This window comes from Salmo salar, chromosome 23 (genome assembly GCF_965601325.2).
Source record: "Salmo salar chromosome 23, fSalSal1, whole genome shotgun sequence".
NCBI classification, from domain to species: Eukaryota; Metazoa; Chordata; class Actinopteri; order Salmoniformes; family Salmonidae; genus Salmo; species Salmo salar.
Genome location: NC_138313.1, coordinates 13201338 through 13221797, shown reverse-complemented (window position 1 = coordinate 13221797; position 20460 = coordinate 13201338). Strand labels below are relative to the sequence as shown.

The 20460-nt window shown below is 43.8% G+C and overlaps 1 protein-coding gene across 4 annotated transcripts in view; it reads left to right on the top strand.

Annotated features, from left to right (window-relative positions):
• LOC100380722 (exocyst complex component 2) overlaps positions 1–20460 on the top strand; it is a 100530-nt gene that overhangs the window by 50202 nt on the left and 29868 nt on the right. For all 4 annotated transcript variants that reach the window (XM_082967920.1, XM_045705934.2, XM_082967919.1 and 1 more), the window contains exons 7-15: positions 3868–3948; positions 5071–5216; positions 5951–6032; positions 6135–6237; positions 7948–8066; positions 16901–17020; positions 17257–17381; positions 17471–17539; positions 17715–17872. In XM_082967920.1, coding sequence (XP_082824046.1) covers positions 3868–3948; positions 5071–5216; positions 5951–6032; positions 6135–6237; positions 7948–8066; positions 16901–17020; positions 17257–17381; positions 17471–17539; positions 17715–17872 — 1003 coding nt within the window. The remainder of the gene's footprint in view (positions 1–3867; positions 3949–5070; positions 5217–5950; positions 6033–6134; positions 6238–7947; positions 8067–16900; positions 17021–17256; positions 17382–17470; positions 17540–17714; positions 17873–20460) is intronic.

Sequence of the window (20460 nt, the reverse complement as noted above, 5' to 3'; positions counted from 1 at the left end):
AGCGTCTGTCCTCAGTCTTGGTGGTTCCCAACTTCTTCCATTTAAGAATGATGGAGGCCACTATGTTCTTGGGGACCTTAGATGCTGCAGACATTTTTTGGTACCATTCCCCAGATCTGAGCCTCGACACAATCCTGTCTCAGAGCTCTACAGACAATTCCTTCAATCTCATGGCTTGGTTTTTGCTCTGACATGCACTGTCAACTGTGGGACCTTATATAGACAGGTGTGTGGCTTTCCAAATCATTACCAGAGGTGGACTCCTATCAAATTGTAGAAACATCTCAAGGATGATCAATAAAAGCAGGATGCACCTGAGCTCAATTTTGAGGCTCATAGCAAAGGGTCTGAATACTTATGTAAATCATGTATTTCTGTTTTTTATTTGTAATACATTTGCAAACATTTCTAAAAAACGGTTTTTGCGTTGTCATTATGGGGTATTGTATGTAGATTGATGAGGGGCAAAAATGTATTTAATACATTTTAGAATAAGACTGTAATGTTACAAAATGTGGAAAAGGTCAAGGGGTCTGAATACTTTCCAAAGGCACTATAAGTGAGGTTCAGGAATACCTCAGCCTCTCCTCTCCAGCCTCCCGTCTGTCAGAAGGAACATACCCACATTTATTTACAGAACTGTCTCTCCTCCTCTTTTTCCTTCCCTCTTTTTCCTTCCCCCCTCCTTCTCTTTCCCTTGTCAATTTCTCTCATCTCGTCCGCTCGCCCTCCCCCTTTTGACCCTCTCTCCCCCTGTTCCGTCCTCTATCCCTCCTCTCCCCCTCTGTTCTATCAATAAACCCACACTGCCCCTCTCAGCACCCAGCTGCCTAACTACAGCCACAATTGATTTGTTCATGTGAGCAGCCCTGACGCGCGCTCTCTTCTCTCTCTGTCCCCCTCACTTATTTCTCTCTCTGCCTACCCTACTCTCTCCCTCTCTGACATGAATCTCTTTCTGGTCCACATGTTCAGATCTATTCTGACCTCCTCTCCTCCATCTCCATTTCCTCTCATCTTCTCACCTTTTACATGCCTTTAATCTACTTCTCCTTGCCTTGCCTTACCTCACCAACACTATGTCCTGCTCAGTGTTGATATTGGAATGTGCACCCTACAGATCTTTCCTTTATTAGTCTTGTATAGTCAACCTGACACTAGCAGCAACCCCTCAGCAGTAGAAATACTGCTCTCCTGTCTTTCAGCTATCCTCACCCAAATATTATTCCTCCAACTGATAAAACATTTGAATTTGCAAATTTCCTCCGAACTCTGTCTTTGGGTGCAGAGTGTGTACTGTCTATGCTCCATTTGGAACCGTCTTTCCCCTAGAATAGATTAGTTTCCAGTCAGGGTCCCCAAAACAACTTTGATAGTAGGGAAAATACTAATTTGGAGTGGATTTTGGGTGGTACTGCTGATTCGGTCAAGCCAGGTCAGGTGTATTGATGCGGTACAGTTATTGTGGTGACCGGGTCAGGTCAGTGGTTGGCGTGGGAAAGCTTGAGAGGGAGGTGTGGTCAGAGTCTGACAGAAGTGTCTGTAGATGGAGGGTCACGCAGGTTACCTCTCATCTACCGCTGGGGTAGAGAGGCTGTTTATTGTTTTACCTTTGGTTCCTTAAATTGAAAATGTTCCAGAATCTCAGAATTAAGCATGTTAGATTGAGCAGCAGAGGCACTCTGTCTGATTTGTTATTATTGAACACACAGAGATCTTAAAATAACTCTTTCTCTGTATTTCTGTCTTTTTCTTGTTGCGTATTTCTCTACCCCGATTATGTGCCTTTAATTCAGCAATTTTTCCGTGTTCATTTTTTAAATATATTTTTAATTTAACCTTTGTTTCGAGTGGGAGTCATGCTGATACCAAGGTCTCTTTCTCAGATGAGCCCTGCATACACATCAATACCAGGCCTGTCAAAGTTAACGCGTTAATAATGCGTCAATGCGTGACATTTTTTTAAGCCGTTATTCGCATCCCTGTTCCTTCACCACACAGACCCTTTGAAGTGCAACAAACAACACGCTCTTTGCTGTGTGCACTCAGTCATGGTAGCGCTGTCTGTCTCTTGTGGTGCTTAAACATCCACTATGCACTCAACTTTGACCAACGATTTTGAAGGAAAACTTACAGAAAGTTCAACCATAAAGACATTCCTAGGCGTTTTGATAGATAACAGGAAAAAAACTGAATTAGCACATCATTAGCTAGCTAGTTATGCTAATGTTAGCTAGCTAGCTAACCAAAACAATGCCATGGCTGAAATTCGTCTTCATTCAACTAACTTAATCAACAAACTACATCATACCTAAAAACACTTTAATTCTAAACGTAAAAATGTTAGCATGAACAATGTTAGCATGACTGTCGCATTATTAGTCACGATTATCAGCCAAAGAGCCGATCCCAACTGACTTTCTTCAATTAGCTAACTAACCCTGCTTTTAAGATGCCGAAAAGCTGTTGCGTACCGTTTTGTTTCAACAATGGTATGAGAAAAGACCACCAAATTCAGTTTCATCAACTGCCCAAGTACCAAGTTAGGCGGACCTCACTGTTTCATGCTCGATGATGATGTAAAGCTGTGGTCTCCGGTTACTCTACATTTATGTGTGTTCAAACACTTAATCCGCGGTAAATCGCTTTGTATAAAGCTTGCTAGTTAGCTTGTAGTAATGACTAGTGAGCTGTATCTGTCCAAATAACAGCTATAATATTCTTCTGCATTTGGATATTTATGCAAACCTGGAGATTCCACCAATTAGGTTTAGATATCACCATAGTCTACTTTGTTTTGGTCCATTTGGTAGGGTTGTGTCTCCGGAAAGTTGAAAGGACATATAGGCCAAACAACTCTAGACCGTTCAAGAGTAGGCAAAGACTGGAAGTAGTTACGCGACATATCTCAGACAAGCGAATTAGATTGAGATTCATTTATCTCGCTAACATCAGCTAACCGGCGAAAAAGCTATGGGGAAACAGTGCCGCAAGAATAAGTGTTAGCAGATCGGGTAATAAATTAGTGGCAGAGTAAGTATCATACAAGTAATTTGTTGTGACAGCCAAGTATTTTAATAATGACAAGTGATGCTGCTGAAAAAGTTTATTGAAACTATTAAAAAAAAGTGTCAGTAATTTGTTTAGGATGATGCCAAAGTTAGGCTAATTACATGGGAGCAACGGGAGTACCCTACTCGGGGGTGTGGTCACGTTAAGGCACGCATCGCGTATGTATCTATTCCAGTATTAACAGTTTGTGACTAGTGCACGTTGAACATGGATAAGTAGCCTAGGCTCGATCTAATAGCTGTATGCTATTTACATGAACTCAAACCTGGCAAATCTGTGGAATTCATGACATTGTTGGACAGGTTTAAAAGCTGTTTGTTCTTTGTAGCCATAGAGACAGTTCTTTTTTTTCCTCCAATTAGAAATTGGGAGAACACTTATTTAGAATGCCTAAAGCTTTAAGTGTGTGTGTGTGTGTGTGTGTGTGTGTGTGTGTGTGTGTGTGTGTGTGTGTGTGTGTGTGTGTGTGTGCTGGCCCAACGCTCTTAACCGCTAGGCTACCCTGCCACCCCTATTCCATAAGTAAGATGCAAAGAAATGAAAAGCAGATTTACCTAACTCGGAGATCTCCAGAGTTCACCATCCCTGAGACCGGGTCTGGTATCTCCTAAGTCTATAAGTTAACAATGACGTAAGGTACGATGGAAGTTAATGCATGCAGGGCTTTATAAAAAAAGAGAGCGCAATGCATCGATTTACGAGATTTCTAAGAGGGCCAGACTACTTTGATTGAACTGAGCTGTTATCATCACAATCTTTCACATAATTGAATAAAACTGTATTGTTCTGTTGCAGCTATACACCAGAGGTTGGAGTCAGACGGGACAGAAAGGGTGGAGGGCTCCATGACACAACGCCTGGAGAATGTTCTCAACAGTAAGCGTCTTTCATCCATCTATACAGCTATCTGTTCATTCATCCAAATTTCCATCCATCCATGTATCTATCCATCCATCCATCCATCCTTCTATCCATGTACGAATGATCATCGATCAACCCATCCATCGACCAATCCATCATCCATCTGCATTTCTCTATCTTTTTTCTTCTTGCTATTATCATGTAGTGTGAGCTGAGCACAGACATCATCCCAGGTGCCATTGGTTAATATCCTCTTTCCACTTCTGTCTTTTATTGGAAGTTCAATTACTAGGACGTTTCTTTACAAGCTCACACACACACCGCGTGTGTTCGTTCTTCCCTGTCTGGAGAGTAGCTCTTCCAGCCGGATCCTCTGTCCGCCCCTCTCATCTCATACATGATAATGTGTCTCCTACCTATCATGGAGGGTCAATAAATGGAAAGGTCCTTTCCTCCGGGTTGAAGGTTAATAAACCTCTCAGCCGGACGCTGCTTTCATCCCCACAGCGCCTCAACCCAAGACCCCTGTCTTCTTCCCATACAACCCCTTAACCTCCACCCCGCCCGCCCACCACCCACCCATCAAACCCTCAACTCATCAGCTAATCACAAACAGCCCCTCGAAGTATCAAACACATGATATCTCGTCAGTCGGAGCATAGAGTTGGGAGCGAAGTGTTTTAAATCTCAATGTTTTTCCTTTCGAGATTTGGTGGGGTTGGCGGGAGCAGGTGAGGAGTCTTTTTTTTCTGATTTAAATACATTTTAGCGAGTCCTTGTTTTTTCTTTTTTTGCCTCCACTTCCGAGGCCACCCAAGGAGCCGGAGAGTACTAATGGCCCAGAGAGAAAAAGAGGGACTAGAGTAAGAGATAGCTGTCACACTCCTTGACTCTTTTTCCACCCCTCTAAGTTCAGATAATATAACACACATATGCCATCACCACAGAGGAAAACCAGGTTCTTAATGTCAGAGACATATGTATTAATAGTGAAATAAAAGGATACATTTAATTTTTTTACTTTTTCTTGATGTCTGTAGTACTCACCCTCTCTCTCTCACGCTCGCTCTTTCTCTCTCTCTCTATCCCTTCTCCCCTCTATCTTCTCCCTTTTATTCCCCACTCCCTTCACCCCAGGAGCCAGTGATACAGCAGACACTCTGTTCCAGGAGGTGTTGGGGCGGAAGGATAAAGCTGACTCAACGCGGAATGCCCTCAACGTCCTGCAGCGCTTCAAGTTCCTCTTCAACCTGCCGCTCAACATCGAACGCAACATACAGAAGGTATACACTGAGTGTACAAAACATTAAGAACACTTTCCTGATGTTGAGTTGCACCCCCCCTTTTGGCCTCAGAACAGTCTCAATTCATCAGGGCATGGACTCTACAAGGTTTCGTAAGCATTCCACAGGGATGCTGGCCCATGTTGACTCCAATGCTTCCCACAATTTTGCCAAGTTGGCTGGATGTCCTTTGGGTGGTGGACCATTCTTGATACACAGGGGAAACTGTTGAGCGTGAAAAACCCTGCAGCATTGCAGTTCTTGAAACACTCAAAACAGTGCGCCTGGCACCTACTACCATACCCTGTTCAAAGGCACCCTCTGAATTGCACACATACCCAATCCACGTCTCAGTTGTCTCAAGGCTTAAAAATCCTTCTTTAACCTCTCCTCCCCTTCATCTACACTGATGGAAGTGGATTTAACAAGTGACATTAATAAGGAACCATGGCTTTCACCTGGATTCGCCTGGTCAGTCTATGTCATGGAACACACGCACAGCATGCACACCTCAACCTGTTGCTCAAACTCCAGCCCGGCATCCAGAAGGTGGTGCTAGAGAAGCTAGAATGTCAAAGTGTCGTGTTCATGTCCAGTGCACTGTACACACAAGTGTCTCCACGTATGAAATAAACCCCTGTCAAATAAAATATATATTTTTATTTTTATTTTATGAACCATTGTGATATTGTTGTTTATGAGTTGTCTTGAGAATTGTATGTGTTCTCCTTCAGGGAGATTATGACGTGGTGATCAATGACTATGAGAAAGCCAAGTCTCTGTTCAGCAACACGGAGGTCTCGGTCTTTAAAAAAGGTAGGGTGAACTGAGCTTCTTGGAAGGGGTGATGTCCAGTTTACTGTGCTGTAAACAAGAGTAATGACAATGTTCTCTTCTGTCTCTCCTGTCTGTGTGTAGTGTATGCCGAGGTGGAGACGAGGATCGGGGCTCTGAGGAGTCTGCTCCTGGACAAGCTACTGGAGACTCCTTCAACCCTGCATGACCAGAAGAGATACATAAGGTCTCACTATGTATATACATACTGCACTGTAGAGGGTTAGATATCACGCAGTGCAAAATTAGTCATGTCTTTATGGTTTTAGTGTATTACATTTCCCATATTCGTTCTGTTCTCTCTTCTTACTTTCTGTCTCTGGCTCATTTGCCTCATCTTTAGGGCTGGCACGTTAATTTTATAATTGTGTAACGGACCGTCTTACCATGGATACGGACTCAATCGCACATCGGCTGCAGCCATCTTCAGTGAGCTGTTTGTTCCACAACACAAAACCCTAAAACTGCGACCTCTCTAGACAGTTTAAAAATCTTGTGTTGTGGAGCAAACAGCGGACTGAAGACGGCTGCAGCCGACGTGTGGTTGAGTCCATTTCCGTGGCAACATGGACTCTTTACAGCGCGATGAAACATGGTTGCTTATTGTTTCAGCAAGGGGTTGTAGCAAACAAGTCTTCATTTTATTTAGGTTTTTTTTTAACGTTATGACGGTTATTTTTTTTTTCCTGGCGGTTTTCCCCCGTAACTCTACGGTGACCGCGGTCATTTGGCTGAAAATGTACTTTTAAAATAAATCTTTCTTCATGTCTTGTTCTTTCTCCTCTCTCTCACTTTCTCTTTCTCGCTCACTTCCCTGTCTCTCTTCCCTGTCTCTCTTAAATATCTGTCTCTCTCTATCCTTGTTCCTCTTTTCCCCTTGGTCTCGTTCTCATTCTCTCCCTCTTTCTCCCCCTTTCCCTACATCCTGCATAGTTGTGGTCTTGGCTGGTTTATTATTGCTCAGACTGACTCGTCAGAACGAGAGAGTGCAGCTCTAGACCACAGCAGCCATCTTTCATCCTCCTACATTACATTATAGCTAGCTAGCTTTAAATGCCCACCGTACCCCCAGTTTACCTTACACACATTAAGGGGACTAGCAGGCTGTGTTGGGGGTGAACTAGCTGGTTGGCTGGCTGGGGGGATGTGGAGGGTAGGCTAAACCAGACCTGGGTTTTACATAACATTTACATTTTAGTAATTTAGCTGTGGCGTTACCGGTGACGCGCTTCCAATTTTTTGACTCGTCCTCTCTGTCCCAACTGACACGGGAACTTCTACAGACGTGTTAAGCTGGCGCATTGGTACAATGTCTACAGAGACAAACCACATATCACAGTAAAATGGTTCAATTTATGTTCTTTTAAATACTGTGCTTGATTGAACTTGCCTGGTCAAATTTAACTGATAGAATATTCCCCAAAGTGCATACCAAAACCCGCCCATCTGGTACTCTAGGCAATGAAATGTCCAAAGTATTTAGAAATACTGCTTGAACCCAGGTCTTGTGGGGGCATACTGTAGAGGCTGGCTGGCTAGGGGTTCAGAGGGATCTCCTGTAATGAGGAACAAATTAGTCTGGTCTGCCTGCTATGTGATGAAGCCAGCCCAGAGCCACAGTCAGTGACTCTGACTCATTTGTGATGATCCCACAGAGTACCGAGTGCAGCTGTACAGGGAATGTACTGGGGAAGAGGACTGGGGGTATGGGATGATGATTTTGGGGAGGAAGTTAGGTTAAGGCAAAGGCTGAGGGAAATCGAGGGCACAGGGTTTAGATTTTAACGGGTGTCATATTGAAGTGCTGTTTACACCCATTTCTCACCTGAGTGTGTCAGTATCACCTGTGAAGTGCTGTGCCCACAGTTTCACCCTTACCTGTGTGTGTTCCTTCCAGGTACCTGTCTGACCTGCATGCATCAGGGGACCCTGCCTGGCAGTGTATCTCCGCCCAGCACAAGTGGATCCTCGGACTCATGCAGAACTGCAAGGAGGAGTTTATCAATTACCAGAGAGGTGAGTTAAACACACACACACACACACACACACACACACACACACACACACACACACGTTATACCTAGGTATACATGCACACACACACACCCAGACACACACACAGATTCACACACACGCACGGAAGATAGAAAGAAAAGCCCCCCCGTTTTGCAATTTCAGTCAGACTGGTTAGGTTGCCATATGTCAACACGCTCCCTCCTGTCATCTCTCTCTCTTGGCGTTGGACTTGGGTTTCAGGGCCCGACATGTTACAGTACGCGCACGCACGCACGCACACACACACACACACACACACACACACACACACACACACACACACACACACACACACACACACACACACACACACACTAGGCTGCACAGATGGATTGGAACAATTAACCCCAATGAAGCTGTTTCTCTGTTAAATCAGTACCAGGAATAATGTGAATGCGACACCATCTGCTCAGGATGAACAGTACAGACCCATGCTCACACATATGCACAGACACGCACACACAAATGTACATATCGCCCCCTCCCCCCAAAAAAAATGCTAGCGACCCCTGTTATTAAGAACACCTGCTCTTTCCATGACAGACTGACCAGTTGAATCCAGGTGAAAGCTAGGATCCCTAAGTGATGTCACTTGGTAAATCCACTTCCAAATCCAATGTAGATGAAGGGGAGGAGACAGGTTAAAGAAGGACACTTAAGCCTTGAGACAATTGAGACATGATTGTGTTTGTGTGCCATTCAGAGTGTGGACGGGCAAGACACAATATTTAAGTGCCTTTGAATGGGGTATGGTAGCAGGTGCTAGACGCACCGGTTTGTGTCAAGAACTGCAATGCTGCTGGGTTTTTAACGCTGAAAAGTTTTGTGTATCAAGAATTGTCCAGCACCCAAAGGACATCCAGCCAACTTGACACAACTGTGGGAAGCATTGGAGTCGACATGGGGCAGCAACTCAATATTAGGAAGGTGTTCTTAATGTTTTGTACACTCAGTGTCTAAATAAGGGTGTGCATAGACAATATGGACATTATTGTTCTAGTTATATTGGATGAGCCATGACTAGAATACAGTATATACATATAAAGTGGGTAAAAGGGTATGTAAACATTTTAAAAGTGACCAGTGTTCAATGACTGTATGTACATAGGGCAGCAGTCTCTAAGGTTCAGGGCAGGGTACCGGTTAGAGGCCGACTAATGATGACCGTTTAACAGTTTGATAGAGATAGAAGCTGTTTTTCAGTCTCTCGATCACAGCTTTGATGTACAGTACCTTCAGAAAGTATTCACACCTCTTGACTTTTCCCACATTTTGTTGTGTTACAGCCTGAATTTAATATTGATTCAATTGAGATTTTGTGTCACTGATCTACAGATACGAAAAGCTGAAATGTGATGAGTCAGTAAGTGTTCAACCCTTTTGTTATGGCAAGCCTAAATAAGTTTAGAAGTAAACAGTTGCTTAACAAGTCACATAATAAGTTGCATGGACTCGCTGTGTGTGCAACAATAGTGTGGAACATGATTTTTAAATGACTGCCTCATCTCTGTACCCCACATGTACACTTAGCTGTAGTCCCTCAGTCGAGCAGTACATTTCAAGCACAGATTCAACCACAAAGACCAGGGAGGTTTTCCAATGCCTCGCAAATAAGGACACATATTGGTAGATAATTATTACTTTTTTTTAATTAAAAGCTGACATTGAATATCCCTCTGAACATGGTGCAGTTATAAATTACACTTTGGATGGTGTATCAATACACCCAGTCACTACAAAGATACAGGCACCCTTCCTAACTCAGTTGCCGGAGAGGAAGGAAGCCGCTCAGGGATTTTACCATGAGAACAATGGTGATCTTAAAACAGTTAGAGTTTAATGGCTGTGATAGGAGATACCTGAAGATGGATCAACAACATTGTAGTTACTCCACAATACTAACATAAATGACAGAGTGAAAAGAAGGAAGCCTACACGGAATAAAAATATTCCCAAACATGCATACGTTTCGCAATACGGCACTAAAGTAATACTGCATCAAATATGGCAAAGAAATTAACTTCTGTCCTGAATACAACAAAACACATCACTGAGTACCACATATTTTCAAGCATGGTGGTGGCTGCATCATGTTATGGGTATGCTTGTCATCGGCTATGGACCACAGAGGTTTTTTAGGATAATTGGAAACATAGAATAGAATTAAGCACAGGCAAAATCCTAGAGGAAAACCTGGTTCAGTCTGCTTTCCAACAGACAATGGGAGACAAATTCACCTTTGAGCAGGACAGTTGCCTAAAACACAAGGCCAAGTATACACTGGGTGGCCTAGTTACAGTTTTGACTTAAATCAGCTTGGAAATCTATGGCAAGACTTTCAAATGGCTGTCAAGCAATGATCAACAACCAACTTGACAGAACTTGAAGAATAAAAAAAAATAATAATGGGCAAAGTTTGTACAAAGCTCTTTGAGACTTACCCAGAAAGACTCACAGCTATAATCACTGTCACAGGTGATTCTCACATGTATTGACTCAAGGAGTTGAATACTTCTGAATATTAACATTACATACTATTTTGTGTATAAAAGTATGTGGACACCTGCTCGTCAAACATCTCATTACAAAATCATGGCCATTCATATGGAGTTGGTCCCCCCCTTTGCTGCTATAACAGCCTCCAATCTTCTGGGAAGGCTTTCCATTTGATGTTGGTGGACCATTTCTGCGGGGACTTGCTTCCATTCAGCCACGAGCATTAGTGAGGTCGGGCACTGATGTTGGGCGATTAGGCCTGGCTCGCAGTCAGAGTTCCAATTCATCCAAAGATGTTTGGTGGGGTTGAGGTCAGGGCTCTGTGCAGGCCAGTCCAGTTCTTCCACACTGATCTCGACAACCATGTCTGTATGGACCTCGCTTTGTGCACAGGGGCATTGCCATCCTGAAACTATTGCCACAAAGTTGGAAGCACAGAATTGTTTAGAATGTCATTGTATGGTGTAGCATTAAGATTTCCATTCACTGGAACTAAGGGGCCTAGCTCGAACCACGAAAAACAGCCCAAGACCATTATTCCTCCTTCACCAAACTTTACAGTTGGCACTATGCTGTCGTGACGTTTTATTAGTTAATGTGACGACTGTTGCTCATCGAATGATTAACGGTTTATAATTGCGTGATTAAATGAATTAAGCAATGAATCAAGCAATTATTAACTCATTAACCTGGGGCACCATGGGAAAATTAGTTTGATTGAGTTTCTATTTCCCAAATTAACTCAAAGGATATCAGAATATCGATTTTACAACAGTCGCTAAATTAATCAACCTCTAGTCTCATGTCTGAACGTCGCATAATCCGGGAATCTGCACGAACCCGGGCTACACCAATGAGTTTACCACACCAATCTTAGTTGATTATTTATTTACTAGCAAGCTAAAATGATGATAAAAATACACATACACAAAACACAGTCTAGGCTATTGATTAGGACTTAGTATAACGGGCCAACACACTATGGCACGTGTTACCCAAAATGGGGATTTAAAAGAGAGAGAAACAAAGAAAGTACACAAGAGAAATATACATTCGGGTTCATTTGTCAGCTATGCTTATTTAAACCTAGCCTTGCCCCGAACTGCCGCTCTTATGGGTCAGAATATAATGATGTAATTACGTGTTGGAGGTCTCAGGTGGGAAGCTCCGCGTGGGTCGTTTAGGCTTCTCAATGACGCACTTCTCCGGCGCAACTCTCTGGTTGTCCTCACGATGTCAGTGTCCTTCTTGGCTTAGTGGTCTGATCCCTCGCCCTTGATCTGAAAGGGGTCTTCTGAGGACAGACAGCTCTGTAGCTCAGAGCTCACAGCTTAGGACTCGAACGGTGTAGATACCACGATTCAATGGAGAGTGGAGGCTGGGTGGTTCGGCTTGAATTCACCCGCTTAGACACAGCTACTCGTCCGTAGCTCGTGTAGAAAAAGATTTCTTTGTCTTCAACCTTGTGTTTCGTATTGGGGTTCGTTGACTTTGTTAGACCTTCGCTGCAGCTTGGGGTCACTTAGTCTGATATGTTAATTCTTCACTCTCCTGTCTTATACCCTCGGGTCAGAAGTGGGCGTAACCGCCTTTAGGGCAATTCTCTGGGCGTACCAAGTTAAGGGACAAGGCCTAGATTTGACTAAAATCCAATTTTAGACACTAACTTCACATTTCATCCTTACCAAAATATTCTCTTTGATTTGGATATTTTCCACACAACGTACAATGTATAAACATCAGGCATATACTGGGAAAACTCTTAAAGGTACAATGTTTTCATAATAACGTCATCTCTTAACCTTTAATAACAATACAAAAGTTACATACATTTTCATATTCCACCTCTCGTCATGACCACCATTGTGGCTGACGGAAACCATTGTTCCAAAGTCCCTTTATTGCATGTTTAATGTTCTGAGGCCAGTTCTCCATTGTGAGGACAAAGGAATTTCTCTGTGGCCTAATATGGGCGTGAGGGGTCATAAAACCCCCACATCTTCAGAGCCCGTAGATCTCTCCTCCTCTGTTGGGGGTTTGGGAGATAATCTGTAGGGTGGTGGTCTCCTGTACCCTGACCTGATCAGGACAGTCATGACAATGCATTGGGGCAGGTAACGTTCTCCTGGCATCCGCCAAACCCAGATTCGTCAGTCGGACTGCCAGATGGTGAAGTGTGAATCATCACTCCAGAGAATGCGTTTCCACTGCTCCAGAGTACAATGGCGGCGAGCTTTACACCACTCCGGCCGACGCTTGACATTGCTCATGGTGATCTTAGGCTTGCAGACAGAACACTGCGTGGGTGGTGGCTGTTGTATGTAGTGGAGTCGGAGTATAAACAGGGCTAATGCTAAGGGTAACAGTGGTTTCCGGGGCTCCGTGAGTATGGGGGTGTTATTGTGCTCTCTAATGCTCGTCACCTTGAGCTACAGAGCTGCATCACTCATCTCTGGGATCGAGTTAGTTACACATCGCTACAGACATGGACACTTGGACACAGCTGTCAGACAGCTGTTAGCCTATACGGAGACAGGAAGTCAAGTGTCTGTCTGTGAATTTAGTTAGGGCCTCGGAGTGCATAGGCCTACTGTATGTAAGGTGAGTCTGTAATTCAGTACATGGATGACACCAGTCACTCAGATACACTTATGGCATTATTTAAAGGAATCATTGAATATCAAAAGCACACACTCAGCAGCAGCAGCAGCAGCTGTCTCCTGTCCCCTGTCTTGTGAGATCAGCCACTCTACGCACCTGGCAGCCATTTACACTCCTAGACCACATCCCCGCTTCCCTCAGCTCCCCCCCCCCCCCCACACCAAACCCAAAACCAGTGCTTGCCAAAAGCATCCCTCAACAGCAGCACCCACTGCCCCAACCCCACCAAGACCACATCCACCTAGCTACACCTGAGGCCAGTATCTCTCAAACCTTTCCTCCACCGGCCCCACTCTCACTCCTCACATCAATCATCGTCATTAAATAAAGGTTAAATATTTTTATTTTAAAACATTTTTAATCATCAAACGTGCGCACACACACACACACACACACACACACAAATTATTATCCAGTCTTGTAGCTAGCAGAATGGACCTTGAGACCTATTGTCAGAGTCACGCGTGACAGTGCAAGCCTATAGCTCTTCGATTTATTGGTAACTGTTGTAGTTTTCCTCTCATGTCTGGTATAGCGGAATGTTCCAGAACGTGAAGGTTCGGAAGCTCATTCTAGTGTGTTATGACTCTAATAATTACCTGTGAAAATACCCTAAAATGTATTTTCCTTTTGTTTGAAACCCAATTAATCACATTTTTGTGTGTGGTTGGTTGGTTTGTAACGTAGCAGCGAGCAGGGCAGCGCTAGCAGTCAGTTGCTTTTGTATTTCTAAAAGCTCCCATTTTATTTGTTATCTCAATCGATCTGTCCAAATTCAATTACAAACTGTGTTGCTTTTAGTTCCTGAACAATACACACCCTGCCAACGAGAAATACAATTAGCAGCAATTGTGTTTATAGGAAAATAACGTTGTCAATCGGTGAATGATTAGAAGGACAGGACACACTGACTGGTGCAGATCTTCACTGTGCAGTCTTAGGGTATTTATTAGGCAGTGTTAGGGTATTTATTAGGCAGTGTTAGGGTATTAAGAAAAAACATGAAGGGGCAATTTCAAACTCGGCTGAATCTCTGTATTCATATCAACAGCCTGGTAATTCTGTCATTTGAACAGCTCAATGTAAATAAAAGATATGAAAACATGGACAAGAATGAGAGAGAGAAAGCAGCTCCATATACTAAAGTATGTGGACACCTGCTCGTTGAACATCTCATTCTAAAATCATGGGTATTAATATGGAGTTTGTCCCCCTTTGCTGTTATAACAGCCTCCACTCTTCCGGGATGGCTTTCCACTAGATGTTGGACCATTGCTGCTGGGACTTGCTTCCATTTAGCCACAAGCATTAGTGAGGTCGGGTACTGATGTTGGACGATTAGGCCTGGCTTGCAGTCGTCGTTCCAATTCATCCCAAAGGTGTTCGATGGGGTTGAGGTCAGGGCTCTGTGCAGGCCAGTCAAGTTCTTCCACACCAATCTGAAGCGTGATTCATCACTCCAGAGAACGCATTTCCACTGCTCCAGAGACGAATGGCGGCGAGCTTTACACCATTCCAACGTCACTTGGCATTGTGCATGGTGGTCTTAGGCTTGTGTGCTGCTGGACTTTAGATCTCGGTAATGAGTGGCAACCGAGGACAGATGATTTTTACGTGCTACGTGCTTCAGCACTCGGCAGTCCCGTTCGGTGAGCTTGTGTGGCCTACCACTTCGCAGCTGAGCCGTTGTTGCTCCTCAGCTTTTCCACTTCACAATAACAGCACTTACAGTTGACCGGGGCAGCTCTAGCAGGGCAGAAATTTGACAAACTGACTTGTTGGACGGTGGCATCCTATGACGGTGCCACTTTGAAAGTCAATGAGCTTTTCAATAAGGCCATTCTACTTCCAATGTTTGACTATGAGGATTGCATGGCTGTATGCTCGATTTTATACACCTGTCAGCAACGGGCTGAAATGGCCGAATCCACTAATTTGAAGGGGTACACATACTTTTGTGTGTGTATGTAGAATGTGTTAGTCCTTTACAGGATCACTGGATATGTATCTTCTGCACGTGTATGTGTGGTAGAGAGTGAGTGCAATAGAGAAAGGGGGAGTGTGTGTGTGTGAGTGAGTGGTGTTTAGACAGAAAGCAGTGTGTGTGTGTGGTCGGGGTTGCGACCCCGTGGGGAACAGGAAGTCGTGCGACCTGCAGGGTAGAGAAGGAAGTGAGCTGCACCGCGCTGACAGAAGACACACAGGGTCTTCAACACACACACACACACACACACACACACAGACACGCATACACACACTCACACACACAGACATGCATACACACACTCACAGAAGGAATTAACTTTCTAATCTTACACATTAAACACACAAAACACAAGATACTTTGTAACACACTCTCAAACAGTGTATGGCCATACCCTATAAACACACACACACACAAAATGGGCACACAGACACACACACTGCACATATGGAGCTGCTTTCTCTCTCTCATTCTTGTCCATGTTTTCCTATCTTTCTTTTTATAGAGAGAGGGATGAGAGCTGCTGCTGTTGATCCAGGTGTCGGGTGAACCCTTTCCCATGGTGTCCTGTGTGTGTGTGTGTGTGTGTGTGTGTGTGTGTGTGTGTGTGTGTGTGTGTGTGTGTGTGTGTGTGTGTACTTCCAAACATATGCGTTTCTACTTACTGTGCGTCTATATATGCATGTGTTTGAAAAACCGTGTCTGGTCTGTCTGACTCACCTTGTAGACTTTCCTCACATTTGGAGATGGAAGGGTTTGATCTGCTGTACTGTAAGCCTGCTGCCCAAGCAGTCTGGGGTTTTCACCAAAGCTCATAGACCACAACATACACAAGAGAACGAGTTTGTGACTCACTGTGTATGAGAGTGTGTGTGTCATATGTTCTGGAAATTAGTCCTGTTATTTTTCTCAATGCTTTTACAATAACAATCTGTAGGCGTGCTATTTAAGCTCTAGTGGTGTTGTTGTATTAGTGCTTTACCCTGAGTTTCTATCATCGTCTTATCAGTGCAGGTTTCATTTTCATGTCAACGACCAAAGGTCACGGGGCTGACCTTTCACCCCGTCCAGGTTTTCTTTACCAAACCTCTCCCAGTGACCCACAGGAGTGCACTAAGCCAAGTGCACTGGAAGCAAGGGTGCAAGATAACCGTGCCATCAGCATAAGAGTGCCAGTCAGCCAGTCACCCTCTGGCTGCAGTACCACTGTAGCTCTCTATTACCATCTAGTGGAGAGCAGTGAGCGGCCTGATCAGGCCAGAGTAATCTGACCCAGAGCCGCACAGACATCACTGTGCCCAGTGTGGCCCGGCTAAACCCAGTTCACCTCTGCCCTGTACAAACCCACTGCCCTCTCTTCAGCTCCCCTTTGCTCGCTTCTCCTCTCCTCATCCTCCCCCTTTACTTTTCTCTCTCACCCTGAAACAACGGGGCATTCTATCTGTTACTGGCCAGGGGAGAGGTGGATCAGAAGACAAATAAAGAATGGCGGAGAGGAGCGAGGGAGGGATTGTTTGGTGTGAAAGCCTGCTGAGATTATTGAGGAATGGGGAGTTATTATGAAAAAGGTTTATTTAATCTCTCAAGTATGTGTTCCTGTGGGTTTATTCCTCTCTTTTCTCTCTCCCCCTCTCCTTCTATCGCTCCATCTCAGTGGGCTTGGGGGCCATAGCCCTGGATCTAGAGGGGGACCCTCGCCCATCGGCTTTCAGTAGGATCAGGGACACAGCTCCTCTGAGTAAGGGGGGCATCTTGCATACCCCTCGCCACAGCAGTGAGTAACCCTACTATATTATAGTACAGTATAACAATATACACTCTACCAGACATTTTCAACCTGGGCGTTTTGAAAGGGTTGTGGACATGTTTCCCAAAATAACATCAGCACTGTGTACATTTGTAAAGTTTAATTGTGAACTATTCTGTGTTTTTATGTACAACACTATATTACTCAGCTACTTTCGCTTGTCTGTCTATAACCGTTCTGTCTCCTGTCTGTGTGTGTTGCAGCCTGGCATTATGAGACACCCCAGCAGGTGCAGTTTGTGGAGAAGCTGTCGGACGTGGTGATTGGCCAGCTGCCCAACTTCTGGAAGCTCTGGATCTCCTACGTCAACGGCAGCCTCTTCAGCGAGGTATATAAAACAGACAGTGATTGGGCGTCATGAATGTAATGATCCAACACAGCATATTTTCACTGTTGTCAAACGTGTGCTTTTATCAGACTGGAGAGAAATCTGGCCAGGTTGAAAAGTCAAAGAAGAATGCCAGGCAGAGACAGAACGACTTTAAGGTAGGTTTGTGTTGGATGTACTTTTAGATACACTTTTTATAACCATAAGAATGCCCTCTCATCAGTGTCTACAGTTTTCAGAGCTAAAGCAAAATGGGCAGTGCCTTGTAATGGGTCCAAAGTGGTACTGTTGTATTGTTATTGGACTCTAGTCTGTTTCTGTGTGTCTGTATAGAAAATGATAGAGGAGGTGACTCATCGCTTGGTGAAGCTGGTGAGAGGTGCTCTGCTCCCCTCCACCCTGACAGAGCTGGAGCTGAGATTGTACGGTGGCTGGGAGAATAAGACTGAGCTCACTGGACCCTGGCTCACTCAGGTCATACACACCGTCAGGTATGGACATGTCACTGTAGTGCAGGGTTCCCCAACTGGCGGCCCGCGCACTGAATTTGTCTCGTGGATGGTTTTATTTGGCCCCACAAATTCTCTGAGAATTATTATTTTTATTGTTGGACATAAAACTCTAAAAACACCAGGAAATGAGCTCCAAGTGATTTTAATTTTGGAAATCTGTTCCGGAGTATTCCCACGCATATTAGAGAAACACAGTTGAAGTCAGAAGTGTACATACACCTTAGCCAAATACATTTAAACTCAGTTTTTCACAATTCCTGACATTTATGTGAAATGTCAGAATAATAGTTGAGAGAATGATTTATTTCACCTTTTATTTCTTTCATCACATTCCCAGTGGGTCAGAAGTTTACATACACTCAATTAGTATTTGGTAGCATTGCCTTTAACCTCTATGGGCTACCTACTCAACAGCCAGTTGAATCCTGTGGCGCGTTATTCAAATCCTTAGATATGCTATTACTTCAATTTTTCAAAAATATGATTATTTTACACCATTTTAAAGATAAGACTCTCGTTAATCTAACCACACTGTCCGATTTCAAAAAGGCTTTCCAACGAAAGCAAAACATTAGATTATGTCAGCAGAGTGCCCAGACAGAAATAATCAGACACCCATTTTTCAAGCTAGCATATAATGTCACATAAACCCAAACCACAGCTAAATGTAGCACTAACCTTTGATGATCTTCATCAGATGACAACCCTAGGACATTATGTTATACAATACATGCATGTTTTGTTCAATCAAGTTCATATTTATATCAAAAACCAGCTTTTTACATTAGCATGTGACTAGCATTCCCACCGAACACTGCCGGTGAATTTACTAAATTACTCACGATAAACGTTCACAAAAAGCATAACAATTATTTTAAGAATTATAGATACAGAACTCCTCTATGCACTCGATATGTCTGATTTTAAAATAGCTTTTCGGTGGAAGCACATTTTGCAATATTCTCAGTAGATAGCCCGGCATCACAGGGCTAGCTATTTAGACACCCAGCAGGTTTAGCACTCATCAAAGTCAGATTTACTATAAGAAAAATGTTCTTACCTTTGTTGTCTTCGTCAGAATGCACTCCCAGGACTTCTACTTCAATAACAAATGTTGGTTTGGTCCAAAATAATCCATCGTTATATCCAAACAGCGGCGTTTTGTTCGTGCGTTCTAGACACTATCCTAAAGGCTAAATAAGGGTGACGAGCATGGCGCAATTCGTGACAAAAGAATTCTAAATATTCCATTACCGTACTTTGAAGCATGTCAACCACTGTTTAAAATCAATTTTTATGCCATTTTTCTCATAAAAAAGCGATAATATTCCGACCGGGAATCTGCGTTTAGATAAACAGACAAAGAAAAAGAAACCATTCGGTCGAAGCGGGCACGCGCCTAAGCCCATAGTACTCTGAGTGGCCACTTGCCAAAAGCGATAAAGTGTTTCAGCCAGAGCCTGCCTCGATATCGTTCAACGTTTTCCCGGGCTCTGAGACCCTATGGAAGACGTAGGAAGTGTCACGTTATTGCACAGATCCTGAGTCTTCAATAAAAAGAGCCAAGATGAAACACTACTTCTCAGACAGGCCACTTCCTGCTTGAAATCTTCTCAGGTTTTGGCCTGCCATAGGAGTTCTGTTATACTCACAGACACCATTCAAACAGTTTTAGAAACTTTAGGGTGTTTTCTATCCAAAGCCAATAATTATATGCATATTCTAGTTACTGGGCAGGAGTAGTTACCAGATTAAATCGGGTACGTTTTTTATCCAGCTGTGCAAATACTGCCACCTATCCCCAACAGGTTAAATTGTTTAACTTGGGTCAAACGTTTCAGGTAGCCTTCCACAAGCTTCCCACAATAAGTTGGGTGAATTTTGGCCCATTCCTCCTGCCAGAGCTGGTGAGTCAGGTTTGTAGGCCTCCTTGCTCGCACACGCTTTTTCAGTTCTGCCCATAAATTTTCTATAGGATTGAGGTCAGGGCTTTGTGATGGTCACTCCAACACATTGACTTTGTTGTCCTTAAGTCATTTTGCCACAACTTTGGAAGAATGCTTGGGGTCATTGTCCATTTGGAAGATCCATTTGCAACCAAGCTTTATTTTCCTGACTGATGTCTTGAGATGTTGCTTCAATATATCCACATAATTTTCCTGCCTCATGATGCCATCTATTTTCTGAAGTGCACCAGTCCCTCCTGCAGCAAAGCACCCCCACAACATGATGCTGCCACCCCTGTGTTTCACGGTTGGGATGGTGTTCTTCGGCTTGCAAGCCTCCCCCTTTTTCCTCCGAACATAACGATGGTCATTATGGCCAAACAGTTCTATTTTTGTTTCATCAGACCAGAGGACATTTCTCCAAAAAGTACGATCTTTGTCCCCATGTGAAGGCTGGCTTTTTTATGGCGGTTTGGGGGCAGTGGCTTCTTCCTTGCTGAGCGGCCTTTCAGGTTATGTCGATATATGACTTGTTTTACTGTGGATATAGATACTTTTGTACCTGTTTCCTCCAGCATTTTCACAAGCTCCTTTGCTGTTGCTCTGGGATTGATTTGCACT